This window comes from Xenia sp. Carnegie-2017, unplaced genomic scaffold (genome assembly GCF_021976095.1).
Source record: "Xenia sp. Carnegie-2017 unplaced genomic scaffold, XeniaSp_v1 HiC_scaffold_1, whole genome shotgun sequence".
Classification (NCBI taxonomy): Eukaryota; Metazoa; Cnidaria; class Anthozoa; order Malacalcyonacea; family Xeniidae; genus Xenia; species Xenia sp. Carnegie-2017.
The window spans coordinates 6153782-6173684 of NW_025813402.1; the positions used below are offsets into that span (position 1 = coordinate 6153782).

The window sequence follows — 19903 nt, forward strand, 5'->3', positions numbered from 1 at the left end:
CTGTAATTGTGAATTCTCTTCTCTCGTGAGAATTCGAGAATTCCGTGAAAACAATAGCATAAAGCCACTTCAGTAGACATGAAAATCATTAACGGCAATCTTTACCTTCATTAAACCTGATATCATCAACGAGGAATTGTTCTCAGAAATCAGGAACTCTCCGCCTGTTGCCCTTTTACCAACAACACGAGCTTGATGCTCAACAGACTAAAAGAACACATTAAATAAACAGCGATGAGCAAGATGTCCTTTCCTGATGCATAGACGGCATTGTTACTGAACATTATGTAAGTTTGTGAATTATTTATGATTATTAAATCCTTTTTCTATGTTATTATTACAGTTTGTTTCTATGCTGAATATGATGTGAGATATTACTGGGCAGTAAGTTAAATGAAATGGCTAAATTTTATACAATCAAATTTATTACACATAGTTTAAAACAAAAAAAAATTTGTTCACCTAGACTTAGAAAATCATCGTATCCCTTCACAACACCACTTCACGTCATGGAATCAGAGGTGTACCTAGAAAGTTAATTGGGGGGGTGGGGGTGTATATTCATATATTCAGTTGTGCCCTACTGATTTCTTTTGAAATTCTATTCACTTCAAAAGAAATCAGTAAGGCACAATGGATTTTGTATGAATATACATTCCCTCCCCAATTAACGTTCTAGTTACTCCTCTGTATGGAATAACTATTTATTGACAAGCTTATCACATCACATCTACGCGTTTTACCGTTTTTATTTTAAAAATAGTGTAAATATACCAAATGATCTTACCATAATCTTATCATCAAGGTTACGCATTATTTCGGGAGTTTTATAGACCAAGAAGTTGGAAGCCTCTTCAAGACAAAAAAGTAATTGTTCCCAAGATGAGCAAGTCTGATAGGAAAAAAATATGATAAAATAAACAAGTATTATTAATTTGATGAAATAACTCAGATGAGATTCATGTAATCTACATACAGCATCTTCAATTTCTTTCTCTTTTTCAGACAAAGGTCGCTGGCTAGCACGAATCATCTGAACAAAGTAATATTACTATAAGTAAAATATCATTTTTGTAATAGTTAAATAGTATAATAATTTTACAAAAATATTGGTATGAAATTTGTATAGTACCTCAAAAATGCTTTTCATATATTCGACCTCAACTTGTAGAAATGACACTTTCTTTTTTATTTTACCATGTACTTTGATGAAATTGGCAAAATTCTCTAAATCGGTACGCCTATCGGACAGTTGCTAAAAAATATTATACCAAGGTAAATTCCGGCAAATTTTTTGAACAATTGAGTTTCATTTCGTGTCGGATAAAGGGTTAAATGATTCGATGTTTCCTCAGCATAAAAACAATAAATTTCTAAACAAATAAATAACGCTAATGATCTAAAATTTACATAGCAGGACCAAACCTTGCGGGCTAACAACGCAACTATTAAAAATGCCACGTAGTTTCCGCGACTAACGAATCATGGAACATCTACGCATGTTATAACTTGTTATTTAGTTATCAATGTTATTTAGTTACGTGTTTTTAGTTGTAGATCATCCAGGTTAGTAGAGTCTTTAGCAGAACTGCTGGTGTTGATGTTGACTGACGTTTTGACAACCTGAGCGGCAGTCATCTTCAGAGTTCATGTGTCATTGGGTGTAGAGGAAATGTGTGGGCATCAATTGTGTATTGCCATCGTAGATTAGGCTCAAGTAAACAAATTGCTCATTCGTTTGAGGTTGTGAATAAGTCGTTTGTAAGGTGTCGGTAATTGTTGTGATCTGTTCAGTGGGTAATGTTCTAATATTACTTAGTTTTGCCAAATGCGTAGTTACGTGATGTTGCAAGCTGCTATTTTGCGTAATGTTGGGTTATGTAATGTTTTAAGATGTTATGATGTTGCTGTATGTTGGGTTACGTAATGCTGTATGATGTAATTATGTTGCTGAATGTTGGGTTACGTAATGTTGTATAATGTAATGTTGCTGTACGTTGGGTTACATGCGTGATATTGTAAGTTTTTTGATGTTTCCCATAACGGGTTTACACGATGTTATAGCTAAGTTGCTACAATGTCGCTGAATGTTTAGTAACGGAAACTTTATCAAATATTACACTGCAAACAGTACTTCCGCAGTGAAAAAATGGCATGTTGATAAAAACGTATTACCTTAACAAGCTGTTGAGCCTCGTCAATGAACTTCTTCGACATCCTCATAAGATCCTTTGCAACCATCTTGGATAGTTGTCGATAAATGGAACCAAGTTTCGGGACGATGCTATCTCTGATATTTCGGCAATCAACCATTAATAAACCATTAGTTGTGCAGAATGACTTCGTGAACTGTTCTAATTCTACCATCCAGGTATTAATCTGTCTAAGTTGTTTCTAAAAAATGTAGATAGAAAAACGTCAGTTAATTTCCATGTTTCTTCAGGTTTCTCAGTCAAACAGGCTGCTGAAAGAATTTTGGATCATTTTAAAAGCATATTAATAGCATATTGATGAAAACACTTCCCTGGAGACTTATTTTCAATTAGTGATACATGGCAATTGTATTACATCTTGCATCCCTTGAAATACAGTGCGGTGAGGGAGGGGAGGGAGGTTGTAGTGGATGACGAATAATCTCCACTGGACAAGATGACGAGGATCGGATTGAACTTTCACACGAATATTCTTGACCAACCACTGAGATGACAAAGCCGATGTGACAAAAGCGTCACAGTGACAGCGGCTGTATGAAGTTGGACTGTATAATTATGTACAATTTCATTTTCTCCTTTCTGTTTCCTATTTAACTTTTCGTCATCCAGTAAAGTTGAAATTTTACGCAGTATAAAAATGGTGGTGTGCTGAGGTTGAGGTATATGCTTGAGGTAGATTTTTGGTTTAATATTTGTGAGTAAATACGTATTGTTATACACCTTATACCATGCAAAGAAATCTGGTCATAATCATGTTCAACATCTCCTAACATGATATGAACGTACCTCAATAACTTCCGTCGGCCTTCCACGCCATGAATTTAACACAGTATTATTCCAAGTCCGAACAAATTTATGAACCTCAAAGAGTCTTTCGTTGCTCCTGCAGAACTCGATCACTTCTGCAGATGCAGCATTGACAATTTCCTCCTGTTTCCGAAAGGCATGAACGATATCTTCACTAAAACATACGAATGAATATCTCAAATGAATGGAATAATCTAACTAGATAGTCAGTAATGTTTGTCGGACGAAAGAAATTTATAACATAACATATTCGCATTATGCAATTATGCGCGGGACCGTGAGAACAACAGATTTCAAAGAATTGAATAATGGTAAACTTCTGAAATTTACATGTAAGTTAATCTGTAGACTGGCTACGCAACTGAACATATTCATCTTTAGTATTACCATACAGTAGACTAATCTAGCCACCATGAGGAAAACGTTGATGAGGAAAAAAGACCTGTTTTTTTTTGAATTGCAAAAAGTACGTAGCTACAGTATGAGATTAACCTAGATAGTTTGCAATCAATCTATTTTTCAATTACCAGCACTTTTTTAAAAGAAAATATATGGTTAATGGAGATAAAAAATAAGATAAATGCTTTCTCAATAGAAATATACACTAATATATACGTAGACAATAATATGCAGGAGCGTAGGGAAGGAAAGTGAGGAGAACATTGACAGTAGGTAACAGAAATAGCTTTTTCGTAGATACAAAATCAAGTTAGGAGTGCATGTTATTTTGAAAAACTCTCTACTGGTCTTTGAGAGCGCTTAATATCACGGAGTATTCAATTTTGTGTTAACTTCTAAATGGCTGCGACACGTTTGACCACGCTTATTTTATAGGTATAAATTAACTATTGCATTCCGCTTCAGTATCATAATGTCAACAATATATCTGAAAACATGGTGGTTCGTATGAAAGCATTCGTGGAGATTTACCAGTTGTACATTTTGATATAATAAAAAACCAAATGAAAATGATACAAAAATGCTCTTCTCTCAATGCAAAACTTACTCTTTGAGAAGAATATTCTTAAGTTTCTCATATGCAACAGGGCTGGTGGATGCCTTCACTTGCAATTGCATTGTTTGTCCTTGCACAATCATACCAGGTCTTGTTTGAATTATTGACTCCACTTCCTCTTGGCTTTGTTCAGAGTTTTCAAGAAGCTGGGAAGTGTCTTCCTGCGCGGGTGATTCATTAAATACTGATTTTAGTCCAAATATTTTCATATGCTCTGTTTCGTTTTCAACAAAAGATTCAACTTGATCAATCAGTTTTGGCAAGCTTGCACTCTTAACAGTACTCACAGGTGACTGACCTAAGCAGAAACTCTCAAATGGGTTTGGAGACTTTGAGTCTGTTCCTCCTGAACTGGACCTATCAATAAAGGTAAACTATAAACATCAAAAAAGGATTGACTAACTTCAACAATGATTAATATAGCTGAAAATAATTTTGTAGCTGGAGCTTCCACTACGCATAAAGGTGAACAATGTGATGGAAAATTGTTGAAATGGATGGTTATTGGGTATAAAAACTCGAGTGGCAGTGAAAGACAGGAATGGCTGGAGCTTCCAGTACGCATAAAGGTGAACAATGTGATGGAAAATTGTTGAAATGGATGGTTATTGGGTATAAAAACTTGAGTGGCAGTGAAAGACAGGAATGGCTAAGCATGTGAAAATTTCTTCATTCTCGGTTTCTGCGTGAGGACTTGCTGACAGCTTTGTCTAACACTTTGTTGTTGTGATAACATAAAAAATTAAATGAAGTATAAATGTACCTGTCTGAGGATGAAGAGGAATCACCTACTCTTGTCACATGCTCCTCGGCATCTATATTAGCCTGCACATGTAAAGAATTTGACGATTGACAAAGGATGTTTAGAACACACTCCAAAGCAGAATGCAAAGATCCTTGAAGGACTTTAACATTAGGATTCATTACAAGATGATCATGTTTGTCAAATTTCACATCAACCACAAATAGGCCATTGTCTTTAATTGCCTCACATTCCAAAACATCACTAACGAATAAACAAATGTTTTTTTTGGCAAGTTTAAGCAGTATTTCTATCAGAATATATTCCACAAGTTGAACAAATTTCTCAAGCTGCACTATTTCATGTTTGGCATCAAGCAAATTCTGAGACTTTGCTGCTTTTATTTCCTTGACAACAGACAAGGAATGCTGACCTTTCGGCAACTGTTTCAATTGGTCTTTGCAGGATTCCATGTGCTTGAAGCACTTTTCTATTGTTTTATTGACAACTGACAAACAGTAAGTGTAAAACATTTTAATACATTCATGGCCATCTTTAAGGATGTTCATTGTAATGTTGTTAAACTCTTTCAATGGCTTGCATGCATGATCATTGAGTGGAAGCAAGATAACTTGATCCATGTCTATCACTTGCGAATATATGCGAAGTAGGGCTGAACTAAACCTGCCTGTGCATGACAAAATGGATTTGGATACATGCTCACGTAACACCTTGAACTGAATAAGTTTTTTCATATGTTTCCAACGTAAAAACATCTTTGCCAACAAGAAGTTCTTAAAAAACCCATACTTGACAACAGCACTGAACAAAATTGCTTCATTGTACCATTCACTTAATGGTACCAGTTCAGATGGACGATTTGGTAAAACATGAAGAATGGCATGTGATGAAACAACAAAGTGCTCTGACTTTATCTTATTTCGTGGAACAACAATCAAATTGTATGGATCATAACGCTTGCTTTCTGCTCGAATAAGGTAGGCAAACTTTGTCAAACCAAGGAAGTTGCCTTTTACCAATTTCTCAACAATTTCCCTGCCAGTCCATGGAAGTTTCGCATGTCTTTCTTCAGAATCATTTTTACTTTGTTCAAGTTTATCTACTGTTGATAGATTTCTGTTTATCTGAAGTGCTGGTGATTTACAAGAACTTGATAAGTTTTGGAGAGTTTCAGCCAGATCTGTGTTTACAGCTGTTGCGGCAATTCCTAGCGGTTTACCCCATGATGCTTCACGTAAACTAATCTCATACACAACAAATGGAAGGGATTTATGCAAGTCATTTAAACATAGATTGTCTTCTTCAAAAAGATATTTAGAATCAACTGCATTTATATCTTCAAATATTTTTCCGGATGAAATCATCACATCTTTAGGTACAATAATACCTTTTTTTTTTTTACCCATTTGTCTTGAAGAAAAGTTACTCAAGTTAAAACCTTTGCTTGTGGAAGGAAATTTAGGTCTCTTTTTTGTAGTAGAATTCTCTTGAAGCTTTGAAACAGATTGAGGAAATGCTAAAGCAAGCGCAGATATATCCAAGCCACAGTTTGGTCTCTGACAAACATGATGATAAGCTCGTTCTACATAGTGCATCAATTGATTGTCATCGGCAATTAGCGTTGAATACGGCTGAATTATGTGCAAAACCTCATTGAAAGATTGCCAAATATCTGGTACATCATTGTGTAGACTTGAAACAAAGCCACGGACAACTTTGTTTATCAGATCCTTAAGAAAATTCACTGAAACATTTCTTTGGTGCTCGTCAACAGAGGATTCTTCAAAGAGATTCGGAACATTGCTATTTTCAGTAATTTGACTGTCATCCATTGCAATGAATGCATGCGCGGATGCACCTCACATTACAGGAATAAGGAATTTTATTTTTTTTCCGTTATAATAATTTATCCAGTATCCTTTCGTAACATTACTCATGATTGAATAAGACTAGAGTAGTTTGAGTAGTTTGAAGCTTTGTTCATCCTTAGATATTTACATCTTGCTTACCAGAAAATCTGCCATTTTTGTCATAACGTTGTCATAGCAATGGCATCGAAGTCAGTAGTTAACCATCTCTACCCTCCGCGTTTTTTCAATATATATATATATAATATATAAAATCCCTCAAAGCCGGGGGGTACAGCACATAGGGACAAGAAAAGATATTTCAAATTTCATAATTTTCATTCATTCACACACATTACACATTTTATGTTTACCACCTAAAAAAATTACAATATCTCTGCTATCTGTAGTATGAGCTATAGTTTACTAAAATACAAGAGTCACGTTGAAAATGGAGACACCGTTATAGTTTATATGGTAAGTAAACTGATCGTCTCTTCTAAAAATCTCGACATGTGTAAGACTAGCGGCCAACTATAATGCGCCTTTTAATGAACACAAACAGTCTGAAGATGGCATCTGAAGTTCACAACTTGTCTATTTTTTAAAAGTTTACATTTTTATTTAATGCACATACATTTAAAGGGAAAAAGTAATTTCGTAACTAGACTACTTTGTTCATTGTTCAGGGTAAAGGGAGAAAGGTAGCCTTACAAATTAAGAGAGGCGAAATCTTCAACACAAACTTTGGTCCTTTTCCACATAACCATCTCATTGGTCAGAAATATGGCTCAAAGGTACTCATGAGATGCCCATCAACTCTTATTGTGACAGAATGTTATGTATTGTATTGTATTTTAGGTATTTTCCAAGACAAAAAAAGGATGGATTTACATGTTGTTTGCTACACCAGAATTATGGACAGTGACATTGCCACATCGAACACAGATCTTATATAATGCAGATATTAGCATGACTCTCTTGCAACTAAACCTTAGACCTGGATCAATTGTTGTTGAATCAGGTTTAGTACGAAAGCATACTTTTGTGGCTAGCTATTTTTTTAATTCTTCTTTCAATTCTGTTTTTGCTTCCAAATATATGTAATTTTTCCTTACTATTGTAGGAACTGGTAGTGGTTCAATGTCCCATGCCATATTGCGAACCATCGCACCTTGTGGACATCTTTACACTTTCGAATTTCATGAAATGCGAGCAACTATGGCCAGGTTGACATCAAAAGCAAAATAACTGAATACAATTTGAATTGCCTTTCCAATATTATACCCATAATTGAATGATAAATTATGTAGCATTGACTTTCATTTATCCATTAGAGTTCTAAAACATGTGACTATTCTGAAATGAATTGTTTATTCATCATGCATGACAATTTTGCTGCATCATTTGCTACATTTTTCCAAAAAGAAAAACGACATTACTTCTCCCCATAGAGATGAATTTGAACGTCATGGTCTTTCTGATATGGTAACGGTTACTCATAAAAATGTTCTTGAAAATGGATTTGGTTTAAGCAATGTTGCTGATGCTGGTAAGGCAGTCTGTTTTTCATATTGGTCAACAGTTGAACTATTTTCAATGAATGTCTGATGCAAACATTTGTCACGTTTTTTCGTTACCATTTCATAATATTGATATTAAAATTTGTTAGTGTTTTTGGACCTTCCTTCGCCATGGGATGCAATAAAGTTTTCGAAAGAGGCATTGAAGGTTTATTTACGTAGTTCTTTATTTAGACAGCCACTTCTTTTATGAACTCAAATGTATACGTACGTTCGATTTTTAGACTAATGGCGGACATCTGTGCTCTTTTTCACCATGTATTGAACAAGTCCAACAGACATGTATTGTTTTAGAAGAGAATGGTTTTAGAGGTAATCTTAAAATCAATTATAGGTAATCAGGTATAGTCGCTATAATTTTGACCTTCTCTGTGGTTCATAGTCACAACAACTGGATATATGTATTTACGTACGCGGGAAAACGTCACTCAATGCCTGTAGCAATAATCATTTGCCTATATATGTAGACCATTTGATTCTTGTTTTGTAATATCTTAAATGAAATGTGCAACGCTTTAAATCTTTTTTTATGAAGATATCCGTACCATGGAATGTCTGCAACGAAAATACAGCGTAACATCGATAAAGGCAGATGTACCAAACTTTGGCGATAGAAATGTAAGGATCTTGTTTTCATAACTGAAATGATAGTACACTAGTGTGGTCAAAATACACGGAAATTATTATCTGATGCAGTATCACCGTTGTACATTGTTATGATTAAATAATATTAATTAAATGATTAACCTTGTAACTGTCGGATGAAATGAATGTGTAATTACTTGCTACCATAAAAAGATTATTTTTCAAAATGATTCCGATAATTTACAGGCAAAAGAAGAAGACGATATGGCAGAGCCACCTGAAAAACGAAGTAACTGCGAATTAGACGATGATGAGAAGAAGATACAAAACAGTACAAAAGAAAGTTTCATCAAGAGAACGAAGGAAGAAAAAGTTGCAATGAAAAATAAAATATTTACCGATATAACTATTTCTCGACCTGTTCTACCAATACCTGGTCATACGGGCTATTTAACGTTTGCCTCGTGGTATTCTTAAATGATATATATAAATAAACCCGATAGTAGTAGCACTCTGAATAGAGTTGATATCTTCATGTAAAAATATTTCATGAAAATAACTCATTCCTTTGTACATGAATAAGTGATGGTAAAAATCTTGTTTTGATTATTCTTCCGATATATATATTGTCAAGCAATTTGTTAGAAATGTTTTTTTTGGCAAGCTCTTTTCAGCTGAGAAAATTTTTGGACATAGTTATAGCCAATGGCAAGATTTTATTGTCGAATTTCAAGTTCTTGTTTGCAAAAAGAGACGAATACTCGTCTTCAGCGGCTGAACCTAGTTTCCTGTTCATCTCTCACAGCGATATCAAAACAAATCAACTGTTGTCGTGGGGATAATAAACACCTGCAATCTGCAAAACATAGGTTAATATACATGGGTTATAATGGCGAACAGAACTGAACGGGAAATAGGCGGTTACGAAGTCGAGTTCGTCTCGACTGTGCCCAACGAATACGAATGTCCAATTTGTCAGTTGGCCTATCGAGATCCTGTACAGTTGGAAGAATGTGGACATCGTTTCTGTCACTCTTGCTTGCAGGAATTACGTCGAAGGTATGCTGTTGGAACTACTGGTTTTGTGCTTGACATTCACCGGTTTTTCATATCGTCTCTATATTTCTTGAAACTCCCATAAATACTTTATTTCGAGGGTAACCTCTTCGTAGTATCTATCATATCTGAAGACGGCACAAAAATGCAAATCGCATCATGTGAATTCAAAACAAACGAGAAACTTGCTACAGAAATTATTAGAAATTACCGCGTAAGGAGGAATATAAGATCTTTAGGAACATTAGTGGGGCGGGCGAGTACGATAACTATCTTCTGGAAAGCTAACCTCCTTTTGCCATTGATTCTTATTTTTCTTCAGTTTTTACATGTATTGAGTAAAACAGATCGTTTCCTACCATACCTTAGATATTTTTGGGCACTTGATGCATAGTTCCTTAAATCGGATCCTTGATGGCTCCTTGAATCGGATCAATTGCCTTGCTGTTTTTTCTTTTTCACATGATTTCCAATCAAGTTGAAAACAATACAAAGAAATTCTACAGTATGTGTTAGAGATTTACATTCAAATGCATGCGCGTGGTAACTGGAGAAGAAAAGAGCGAGCTCATGCAGGAGACAAACTACTTTAAAAGTGTAACGCTACAAATTTATTTCTTCTACTGCGAGATGCAGTCCAAGTGATTATAAGTTTGATCTTCGTATAGAGAGGGTGATTACTTTGTTTGCCCGATGGATCGCCGACCAGTTTCTCCTACAAAGGTATGCACTCCGAGCACATAGATTCATAGTAGACAGATTAAATCTAACTCTTTAATAGAATGCTATTCTTGCTTTGCGGCAGGCATAGAACACAGTCAACAACACGCTTGACTTTTTATATATATTTTATATATATATCCAGATGTTCTTTGACAAAGCGGCAAAACGGGCAATCTTGAGTCAAGGGGTCAAATGTAGCAATTGGAAGAGAAAATGCGACTGGTCAGGAGAGCTAAGCAGCTTAGAGGTAAAAAATGAGGATATGTAAAAAGAGTAAGAAAGCATTTGATTAACTCATCAGAATATCTGTGCTATAAAAGCAATTCATTTTGCATCGATGTAAAAGCCAAAAGTAGTGGTTTAGTTTACACTTTTTGCTTTCAAATGATGCTTTTTAATCATTTATTGTTCAGTTAAGTGGTTAATCGTCGAAATTATCTACAATACTCGTCTTCAATACAAGGAGAAAAATTTATTTGAGATCATGTATGTTCTATTTAAACAATCAAATATGACTTGATTGCTGTCTCGAAATTTTTAATAGGATCATCTCAAGAATTGCAATTTTGAAGAAGTACAATGTACCAATGCTGGCTGCGAGGAAATGGTTTCAAGACGAGCTTTGCAGTATCATCTGAGTGCTAAGTGTAAATTTAGAACAGTTACATGCTCTTTTTGCTCTGAGACATATTGCTACAATGACAGCAAGGTAATAAAAATATCAGAGATTCTGATTACACAAATAAATACATGCACATAGCTTTTAACACAAAATTACAATTAAAAATATTTTTCAGATTTACTGTTACTTTCTTTTTACAATATATAATTGAATTTCATGTTCATTCAAGACACATCTGAAAAGATGCAAGCGTTTGCCGTTGGAGTGTACAAACAAATGCGGCAAGAAAGACATTCCAAGACAAGAGGTTACTAATTGTACATATAACACAATTTTGGAAAACTTTGCGCGATTTTTTCCTCCAAAATTTGACAATGAAATAAAACGACTTGGACATAATTAAGTTTAATGGTTCATATCGTCTGTACTTAGTTTAGACTGCGTGAAAAGAGAAATCGTTTGCATGCATGTTATGTTAAAAGAATACTTAGATTCTGAATCATCAATGATGAGTTTTTTATCCAACTTGCATTATATGCTACATACATGCAGTTAAATTACCAGCTGCCATGAAATAACACTATCAAAACTATGTAATATTTTTATACAGTCCAGAAGGATTGAACAAATGTGTTGTATTTTTTTGACCGTTTCTAAACAGAAACGTAGCTGAAGTACTGTGTCACATCAAAATGCGATAAAAGGGCCACTTTACCGTAGTCGTGATGGAAATGTTTGAGGATCAGTGTTAGTAACGAAAATCATTCGTTTGTTTCAGATGTCAGTTCATCTTCACTCTTGCCCACTAACAACTCATTGTTGTTATTATGCTGACATGGGCTGTGATTATAAAGTAAGTTTGACTCCACAAAATTGGAAATACAAAACTATATCAAAGTAAAATAATTACGACTGCCAATTAGTATTTTGATAAAACACAAAACAATTACCATTTTACAATTGACACATTTTTATTCTAAACGTTTTGATGAGTACAATATGTCATCATTGGCAGAATATCTAAGGATATCAAGTGGAATTTCTTATCTTATCAAGACGTATTGTTCTTTCATTTGAGGAAAACTTAGAACGTATGACGTCGTGCAGTAAAGCACTCTCTTACTGCGTTGTAGCCCGGATGTTTTCAACCTGCAAACTGTTTTTCACAGTCTAATAAAACCTCTCATAAATAGTAAAATACATTCAAATTCTTGTTTATAAGACAATATATTCTACATGACACACGCGAAATGATATTTTAAACTTCTAAAAGACAGCTGTCTAAAATCAAGGATGTTTGATAGGACGCAGGAAGTTGTCCTTTTCAGGGAAAACGGGATAACTTAGACGACCATTACAAATCATCTGTACAGAAACATTTGGAGTTGGCATGCGGAAAAATACGAGAAAATGAAAGCCGATCAGTTTGTGTAGATGGAATGTTCATCTGGAAAATCCAGAATTACAGAAAACAAATGAATGACTCGCTTGCGTCGGAGGAAGAAAATGCAATATTTAGTCCAGCATTTTACACGAGTCAGTATGGCTATAAATTGAAGCTGAAAGCTTATCTTAACGGACGCGATAGAGGTAGAGGCACCCATCTTTCCTTGTACATCATCATAATGAAAGGAGACTATGATGGTTTGCTCGATTGGCCATTCAATAAAAAAGTGACATTTTACTTGCTAGATCAGAGTGAGAGACGACAGCATCGATCACACACTTTGAGTCCGAATATGTCACTACCGAACATAAAAGTTGTCTTCAATAGACCAACTTCCGCTGAAAATCTAGGCATCGGCAACCCGTGCTTTATTCTAAATGCGATTTTAGACTCGGGGGGATTTTTGAAAGACGATAGCATTTTTATCAAAGTTCTGCTAAGTGCACCTACAAATTTGGACTAAACATGAAAAAATAATGTAACAACGATAAGTGTTGAAGATTATGTGATGATTATTGTTTATGTATAGAAACTGATGGAAACCACCAAAAATTCTTTTGACAAACTTATATGAATTTGACAGTGAAACTTGTTCACACGCTGCGTGAAAGGTCCTGAACCATATGACTTGTAAATAATTTTTGAACATTGATAAAATATTCTAACCGTTTGCCAAACACCACAAACGCATGCGCAAGTTATGAAACCGAATGATAACTACGTACGTCAGACAAACGACAACATTTTAATTTGTAGACATGTTTATTTTGGTAAACTTAAACCATTCAGGGAACCGCAGTATCCTAAATTCTCAAAACATTTCTCTCGTATAAAACTAATGAAAAAAAAACATACTTCGAGAGTAAAACCACCCAAAGATATTCTATTTGCACGGAGAAGAGTAGAAGAAATAAAATCATGCCTGTCACTCGGGAGTGAGGGGTGTTCTTTGTTAAAACACAAAACTTGCGGGAAGCGAAAAAAATAAACTACCTTCACATTATAAATAAACGCAATCAATCTACAGATAAAATAATATACAGGCACACATTTCTACACGCAAACATTCATTTCATTGATAATGAAACAACTACATTTATGATAACGATAATAAGCTACATAGTTTGTAATTGAACTTCATTTATGATAACGATAATAAGCTACATAGTTTTTAATTGAACTTCATTTATGATAACGATAACAAGCTACATAGTTTTTAATTGAACTTCATTTTTGACTTTATATAATTGAGCTGTTTTAGTTCTGGCGATTCTTGAACTAAGTGAAATTTCACGCATAAAAACAATTAATAGAAGAGCACAGGTACATGGCGCTAACAATACATCCATAACATAGCCTGCGTTGTGCATATTTATATTGATTTAATTTTTTAAGCTATTGATCACCTAACCGTCAACGTTTGAAATTACTGAGACATTAATCACACTATTGCATATTTGAACAACATGTATATACGCCATAAAATAAATTTTTCAGTTGTTACTGCCACCGAATAAATAAAGGAGGATAAGCAAAATATTGACGATATCAACGTATAAAATCAAAGCTCCAAACACATATTCTTCTTCATTTAACTCATATTTTCGACCACCCATAATGAGTTGAACATCGTAAACCAGAAACTAAATGAAAATATGATATACTTTTGAAACGACTGATGGTTAGTGCAAGATACCAAATCCCTTCCCAGTTCCCAACACAAGAGCACCCACCCCAATATGATCATGAGAAGTATGCTATGTATAACCGTAAAATTATGTGAAAAATAACAAAAAATCTAGCTCATAGGCTCGTACACTTTGCCAACATACCGCAGTAAAAAGTAAAGCCATTACACCACCAATTGCGATTCTTCCCACCTTAATAAAAACACACATGTCTGCATTAACATACACAGTGTGTCGACATTGGTTTAGATCATTTTACGTCAACATTTCTTGGCTAAGTACATCCAGGCCAAAATGAAAAAAAATTTGCTACATTGGAAAGAGCAAAAATGCAGAATGCCTGGGACAGTTAACGCTAGTAAACCAAAAAGCAACCAGGACGAGGGCAAACCTACCGATGTTACAAGGAGAAAAACCGGTGAGAATATTAGCACAAAAAAGAGGACCAAGGCACACACACACAGAACTCCTCCGTATTTAGTCATGTCGAACTATAAAAGCAATTGTACGTGGAGATATAATATTCGTCAAGCAATGCCATTAAGTCGGCTCATCATACGCTACAAAATAAACTAAAATATACTACAGCAACAGATATAATATAATTGTACATTTCATATGGTGAATATGAGATACCTTTGTCTGACAGGCAAACAAGCTCACACATATTGTGACAAGCTGCAACGAAATTGAATTAGTTTCAATAACAGCACAATACATAAAATAATACAGACTGATTTTATAGGGTAACATTAAATGTTAATTATCAAGTATGAACGTGGTCCTGGAACGTACAATAATTTGCATTCATGCATTGCACTGTACTGAAATATAGTTCATCAACCTAGAAATAAAATTCATATAGTGCATTTTTTGAATACTTACTGCAGTGACTGCCATCATAATGAGAACAAGTTTTGTGTCATGGTAGCTGAAAAAGAAAAAAAAACTGCGCTCACTTTTTAATGATCTGCTAAAAATGCCTCTTGCAATGAAATCTATATTGAGAGGATTTGAGCTACGTAGGTATGAGCAAAGAGCGGTACCAGAAATTATAACTCGCTTTCGTTTTTTTTGAAAGAAAAAATCTCGGTTCGGTTCTGTTTTGGTCTTTTTTTGAATAAGGAAAAACAAATGTATTAACTCAAATTATGAATAAGACAACGAGATACCGTTAACTTCTACGGTTCAGCGTTATCACATAACGTATGTTAGTTTCAGTGACCACAAATGATCGATAATTGAAAGGTCGGAGAGGGTTAAGACTGTACATGCTGACTTTAGCGTCGCACTCGGTTAAGCGCCGCACTCAGAATGCAGAGAACTTATTTAGCGCCGCTCCCGGTTAAGCGCCGCGCAACCATCTGAGTAACTCTAGCGCGGCGCTCGAAAGAAATAGAGTTATTAAACTCTAAAATTTACGACAACCTTGTTCCGCACCTATGTGACAATATTTTCATCAAGTTGTATAATATTATATAATGAAAAAAGATTTTGTCGTCTACTCGTTATTTTCTTGGGGCGACAAAAATATCTAATAAGCGCCGCATTCAAAATCGGAAAAATTCAATAAGCAAGGTTTTACCGTATTTATACGTTTGTTTTACGTTTTCATTTTCCATTGAAATCAATAGTGATTACGGAATATAAAATATCAATATATAAATGTGGCCTCCGACAATTATCGATCTTCTGTGGTAACTGAGTTTTAAACGTGCTTTCGCATATTTTTGGTAGCTACGTATTACCCTATACTGCGCTGATTGTAGCATGCACAGGAGGAACTGAAGTATTTCGTTCTCCAAAAATTTTCTAATGTTTCTGTCTGTAGTTTAGAGTTGGCATTTGGCGTCCTTTAAACGGCGAAATAAAACCAAAACTATCGGGTTGATTCAGTTCTTTGACCTAAAAGTTTTCGGTGCACGAAAACGGAGGGGAATTAAGAGCCGATTATTTTTGGTAAACGAAATAGCTCTGACTATGAATAATTCACAGTATTGGTCAAAAATTTCGGAAGAAATAATTCTCTCGGCTACAAATTGTAACAATCAAACATAATCTACCTGATACAAAACCCACGTTCACATAAATTACTTTGTTTGTATAAAAAGTTATTCATTTTTTGTGGGTGTAAAGGACATTGCACATATTAATCCCTTGTTTACCAAACAACCATAGATCTTTTTTGTATAACAGAACAAGACATAATTATCACAGTTTCACAGCATGTTATACAAGCTGTCAATAAAAATACAGTGACACATGTGGTCTGGAATATCAATATCATCAGTAGCAATTAACAACATGATCCTTGCACACTTTAAGTGTTGAAATTTGTCATAAAAATAAAATTTGATTACACTCAGAATCAAATTTATCACTCAGATTCAAATATGAAACGCAGATAAGCATATGAAATGCAACACACAAAATGAAGGGCAAAAACCACTGAGGCATAATGAAATATAATATGTAGTCTCAATGTATAATTTACCAACCTTGATATTACTCCAACCAAATATGACAAACACAGAGTCTAAAAAAAAACTCAAGAATTAAATATAGCAGCTATCAAGAAAATCAAATGAACATAACATAGACTAATCAGATGATATTCTTGCAGGCAAAGTACTAGAAGTTTTTGCCAGCCAGGTAAGAAACTGTTTACATGTGATAGTTATATAAAAGAGCAACATGCTCTGATAAATAAGGGCTGTGAAAAAAACTCTTTTCTGTTGGACCTTCTTTTAAGAAGAACATGTTTTTGTTTTAGAAAATGAAAGAAAAGCATTATTTGACAATATACCACAGTACAACATTACATATTAATTGTCTATAAGAATATTCTTTTAGATACTTTTCAAGATAAATGCAAAGCAGATTAGCTGTAGAAATGCACATAAATACTGTAACCTTATTAACTGAAAAACTGTGAAAGCCAAACAAGCTTCTTTTTATTTAAAAAAAATATGGTGACAATTGTAAAGAAAAAAAGTTCCTTAAATTTTGTTTATTCGTAATTACACTAGAAACTCTACTATTACCTAAACTAAAGGCTGGGTCACTTAATTTCCATCACAGGCCACATGCAAAAAGCTAACATGTATAACTTACAAAGATTGATAGCAAAACCATGTTTGATGGATAATTCCGTCTGAAAAGAAAAAGAAATTTAAGTAGGGAACAAAAGAATTCACTAAAATACTGCTGTTCCACAAACAAGATGTACCTGACTGAATCGCAGCAAACCAAAACAAAGTAAAGCACGAAGAATAGAATGCTAAAATAAAGAATAAAATATTGTTAAAAGGTATACAGTTCAAACGAAAGGTTAAATCTTAGAGCTCTAATAAATTTGAAAATAATGTGAGGCAAAAGCAATGTACATGGAGCTCCAATGCCCCAACCCCAATATAAATATGCTCAGCAGTTTCTCATGTAACAAAGAACCATATGAACATTGGCATGATTTTAATAACAAAACCTAATAATCAGATTTATCCAATCCACATTCACAAACTTTGAACGATGCTACTAGGCACAAAACATTTATATGAAACATTTATGTACGTAAAATAACAAACTTATACTTACTATGCAGTAACATAAACATAAATATTCTGGCCAGCATTTTTCACACTGTCTCTACAAAGTGCAACAGGAAACATAGTTTTTTAAATTCTACACCTTGCAGGTACAATTGAAACTGTTGCTGCAAAAAACCATGAACACTCATAGTTTTTAGTTAAATACCTAGCAACTTACACAAACAGAAACAAGCAAATAACTCCCACTGTCACAGCAAGTTGAATGGAAAGTATAGCAAACACCTAAAGAGCACAAAGTTTCACGTTCATATGTGATTTATCCATAGGGCATAGCTTATATGGTTACAATATTAGAGACAAGCAATGTAAAATTACCTTTCTGATAAAACCTAGAACAAAAATAAAATATGAGATTTAAATCAGTTTTACAGTTCTTAAAATTTAAAATTGTTCAAAATGTAGCATTCAAACAACATTGAAATTTAAAGGTAAAAATTTTGCAAACTGCTATAAAACAAGTGTTCTTTACAAAGAAACAGCTAACGTGTATATTTATGTACCTAATTTCATTAGCAGTCAAACTGCAACAAAAACAATAAGCTCAAGAACGAAATAACACTTACGACAGTTAATAATCAAAGAGTTTACTTACTTAAACGAACAGCTTTGCTGTTAAAACCAATTTCATCACGATATTGAGAGCCACTAAAATTGTCTCCTGCGAAAATAACAGTAGTATTTGTAGTTTGTGTTACATTAGGCTGGTAAGAAATCTGTGATTGCGGTACACTTTCGTCGTATGATGGCGGAGGAGCCAATGGCGGAGAAACATTGTTCTGTGTTGAAGAATAATCTTTTGGGGCAGCAGGGTAGGGATAACCTGTAGATGGATAAACCGTTGGTGGATAAGCATTTTGTGGCGCATTATAAGGAAAAGATGGCGATTGGTACCCAGTTTGTGACATAGGGTAAGGACCGGAGTCGACGATAGAATTAGGTGTTGTTGAAACTGGCATTGGATGTGCCGAGGGTTTTGCCACAAGAGCACTTTCTTCTTGATCAGTTATCGACTGCTCGTTTTTACTTTCCATAACAAACGAAATTGCCTTTTCGTCGACAGAACGATTAAGCTCGTACAGAAAACCGTGACTTGGCAGAAAAATGTTTCCCACTAAGTTAAACGTAAGCGAAATATGTTTATTATTATCGTTGTGTTGAGAAATCAAGCGATGATTGGTCCAAAGCTATTGTCAGATGGTATAATGACGTCATCATATGAAACATAATCTATGCCGGAAATAGCGAAGTGTTTACAAGAACTTTTTTCCATATTGGCCAGAGATATTCCCATAAAAACAGGATAAAAAGCTAGATGATTTAGCTTGAGTATAGGATGAGTTTAAAAAGACGCATAAAAACAAAAAAGACCATCTTGCTAACGTGTGGACGTTAGATCGAACAGTTTTCCCAAGTTCTTCAAAGCAAAACAACAAACACGATGAAATTCGAATAAAATTCAGAAAATTTAAAGGACATTGGCAACGAAAATTTTTATGGCATATTTTTGAACCTTTGTGATGTCTAACAACTAAAATAGAAAAATTTTTTCTCAAAAATATTTTGTTGCTGAGATATTTGCAGCAAAAGTTTTATAAATTGCGCCATCTTGGATAAAATTTTGAAAAAATTATCTCGAGCGGTAGTGACGTCATTGGCTGGTGAGCAGTCAAAACAAGAATACAATATACTTTGTGATTGACTGCGTTACAACACATTTAAAGCGTATTTTACGGGATTTTTTTGCTGTAATGGATGACATACACGAAAATCAACCGGGTGAGGTTCTGCCCTATCAATATGAACCTGAAGTGAAGGCCGAAACAAGCGAAGAAAGCGGTTCCGAACAGGAGAGTGAGCAGAGCGACTTGTCCTCGTCGGAGGATGAAATACATGCTGAATTTGATAAAGCAAATGCTTGGCGCCTTCAAACTCTTAGTTGGTGTAAG

The 19903-nt window shown here is 34.5% G+C and overlaps 4 protein-coding genes across 5 annotated transcripts in view; 2 read left to right on the forward strand and 2 right to left on the reverse strand.

The window, feature by feature from the left end:
- Positions 1-6795, reverse strand: part of LOC124459527 (dynein heavy chain domain-containing protein 1-like) — a 44901-nt gene extending 38106 nt beyond the window's left edge. Inside the window, exons 1-8 of the mRNA XM_047008982.1 lie at positions 4799-6795; positions 4027-4392; positions 3000-3174; positions 2176-2394; positions 1133-1255; positions 977-1033; positions 788-892; positions 106-207 (exon numbers count right to left, since the gene is read on the reverse strand). Coding sequence (XP_046864938.1) covers positions 106-207; positions 788-892; positions 977-1033; positions 1133-1255; positions 2176-2394; positions 3000-3174; positions 4027-4392; positions 4799-6630 — 2979 coding nt within the window. The 5' untranslated portion in view covers positions 6631-6795. The remainder of the gene's footprint in view (positions 1-105; positions 208-787; positions 893-976; positions 1034-1132; positions 1256-2175; positions 2395-2999; positions 3175-4026; positions 4393-4798) is intronic.
- On the forward strand, positions 6788-9450 carry LOC124434507 (tRNA (adenine(58)-N(1))-methyltransferase catalytic subunit TRMT61A-like). 2 transcript variants are annotated; one of them, XM_046984408.1, is made up of 9 exons: positions 6788-7122; positions 7335-7442; positions 7507-7669; positions 7772-7874; positions 8100-8197; positions 8318-8376; positions 8453-8540; positions 8764-8846; positions 9060-9450. In XM_046984408.1, the coding sequence occupies exons 1-9, from the start codon at positions 7057-7059 to the stop codon at positions 9288-9290; spliced, it is 999 nt and encodes a 332-aa protein (XP_046840364.1). In that variant the 5' UTR covers positions 6788-7056; the 3' UTR covers positions 9291-9450. The 2 variants fall into 2 exon arrangements, with proteins under 2 accessions (XP_046840364.1, XP_046840357.1); XM_046984401.1 differs by having other exon boundaries at positions 6970-7122; positions 7314-7442.
- A 249-nt stretch (positions 9451-9699) lies between these two features.
- LOC124436052 (TNF receptor-associated factor 5-like) lies at positions 9700-13343 on the forward strand. The gene is made up of 7 exons (XM_046985982.1): positions 9700-9872; positions 10538-10592; positions 10735-10839; positions 11137-11301; positions 11444-11521; positions 11993-12067; positions 12543-13343. The coding sequence occupies exons 1-7, from the start codon at positions 9703-9705 to the stop codon at positions 13122-13124; spliced, it is 1230 nt and encodes a 409-aa protein (XP_046841938.1). The 5' UTR covers positions 9700-9702; the 3' UTR covers positions 13125-13343.
- A 368-nt stretch (positions 13344-13711) lies between these two features.
- On the reverse strand, positions 13712-19093 carry LOC124436044 (protein lifeguard 3-like). Its single transcript, XM_046985973.1, has 12 exons — positions 18550-19093; positions 18273-18286; positions 18115-18179; positions 17944-17994; positions 17579-17629; positions 17464-17503; positions 16848-16885; positions 15235-15280; positions 14986-15027; positions 14745-14840; positions 14494-14541; positions 13712-14304 (listed from the first exon to the last, which is right to left on the reverse strand). The coding sequence occupies exons 1-12, from the start codon at positions 18986-18988 to the stop codon at positions 14155-14157; spliced, it is 1080 nt and encodes a 359-aa protein (XP_046841929.1). The 5' UTR covers positions 18989-19093; the 3' UTR covers positions 13712-14154.
- Positions 19094-19903: the final 810 nt, after the last annotated feature.

Coding starts and splice junctions, on each gene's coding strand:
- LOC124436052 (XM_046985982.1), top strand. CDS start 9,703: ATGGCGAACAGAACTGAACGGGAAATAGGCGGTTACGAAGTCGAGTTC. Junction 11,302..11,443: donor ATTGCTACAATGACAGCAAG/GTAATAAAAATA, acceptor TGTTCATTCAAG/ACACATCTGAAAAGATGCAA. Junction 11,522..11,992: donor AAGACATTCCAAGACAAGAG/GTTACTAATTGT, acceptor CGTTTGTTTCAG/ATGTCAGTTCATCTTCACTC.
- LOC124434507 (XM_046984401.1), top strand. CDS start 7,057: ATGAGCTATAGTTTACTAAAATACAAGAGTCACGTTGAAAATGGAGAC. Junction 7,123..7,313: donor ACACCGTTATAGTTTATATG/GTAAGTAAACTG, acceptor TTTCGTAACTAG/ACTACTTTGTTCATTGTTCA. Junction 7,875..8,099: donor ATGCGAGCAACTATGGCCAG/GTTGACATCAAA, acceptor TTCTCCCCATAG/AGATGAATTTGAACGTCATG.
- LOC124436044 (XM_046985973.1), bottom strand. CDS start 18,988: ATGGAAAGTAAAAACGAGCAGTCGATAACTGATCAAGAAGAAAGTGCT. Junction 17,630..17,943: donor TATGTTTATGTTACTGCATA/GTAAGTATAAGT, acceptor TCTTTATTTTAG/CATTCTATTCTTCGTGCTTT. Junction 15,028..15,234: donor TTATGATGGCAGTCACTGCA/GTAAGTATTCAA, acceptor ATTTCGTTGCAG/CTTGTCACAATATGTGTGAG.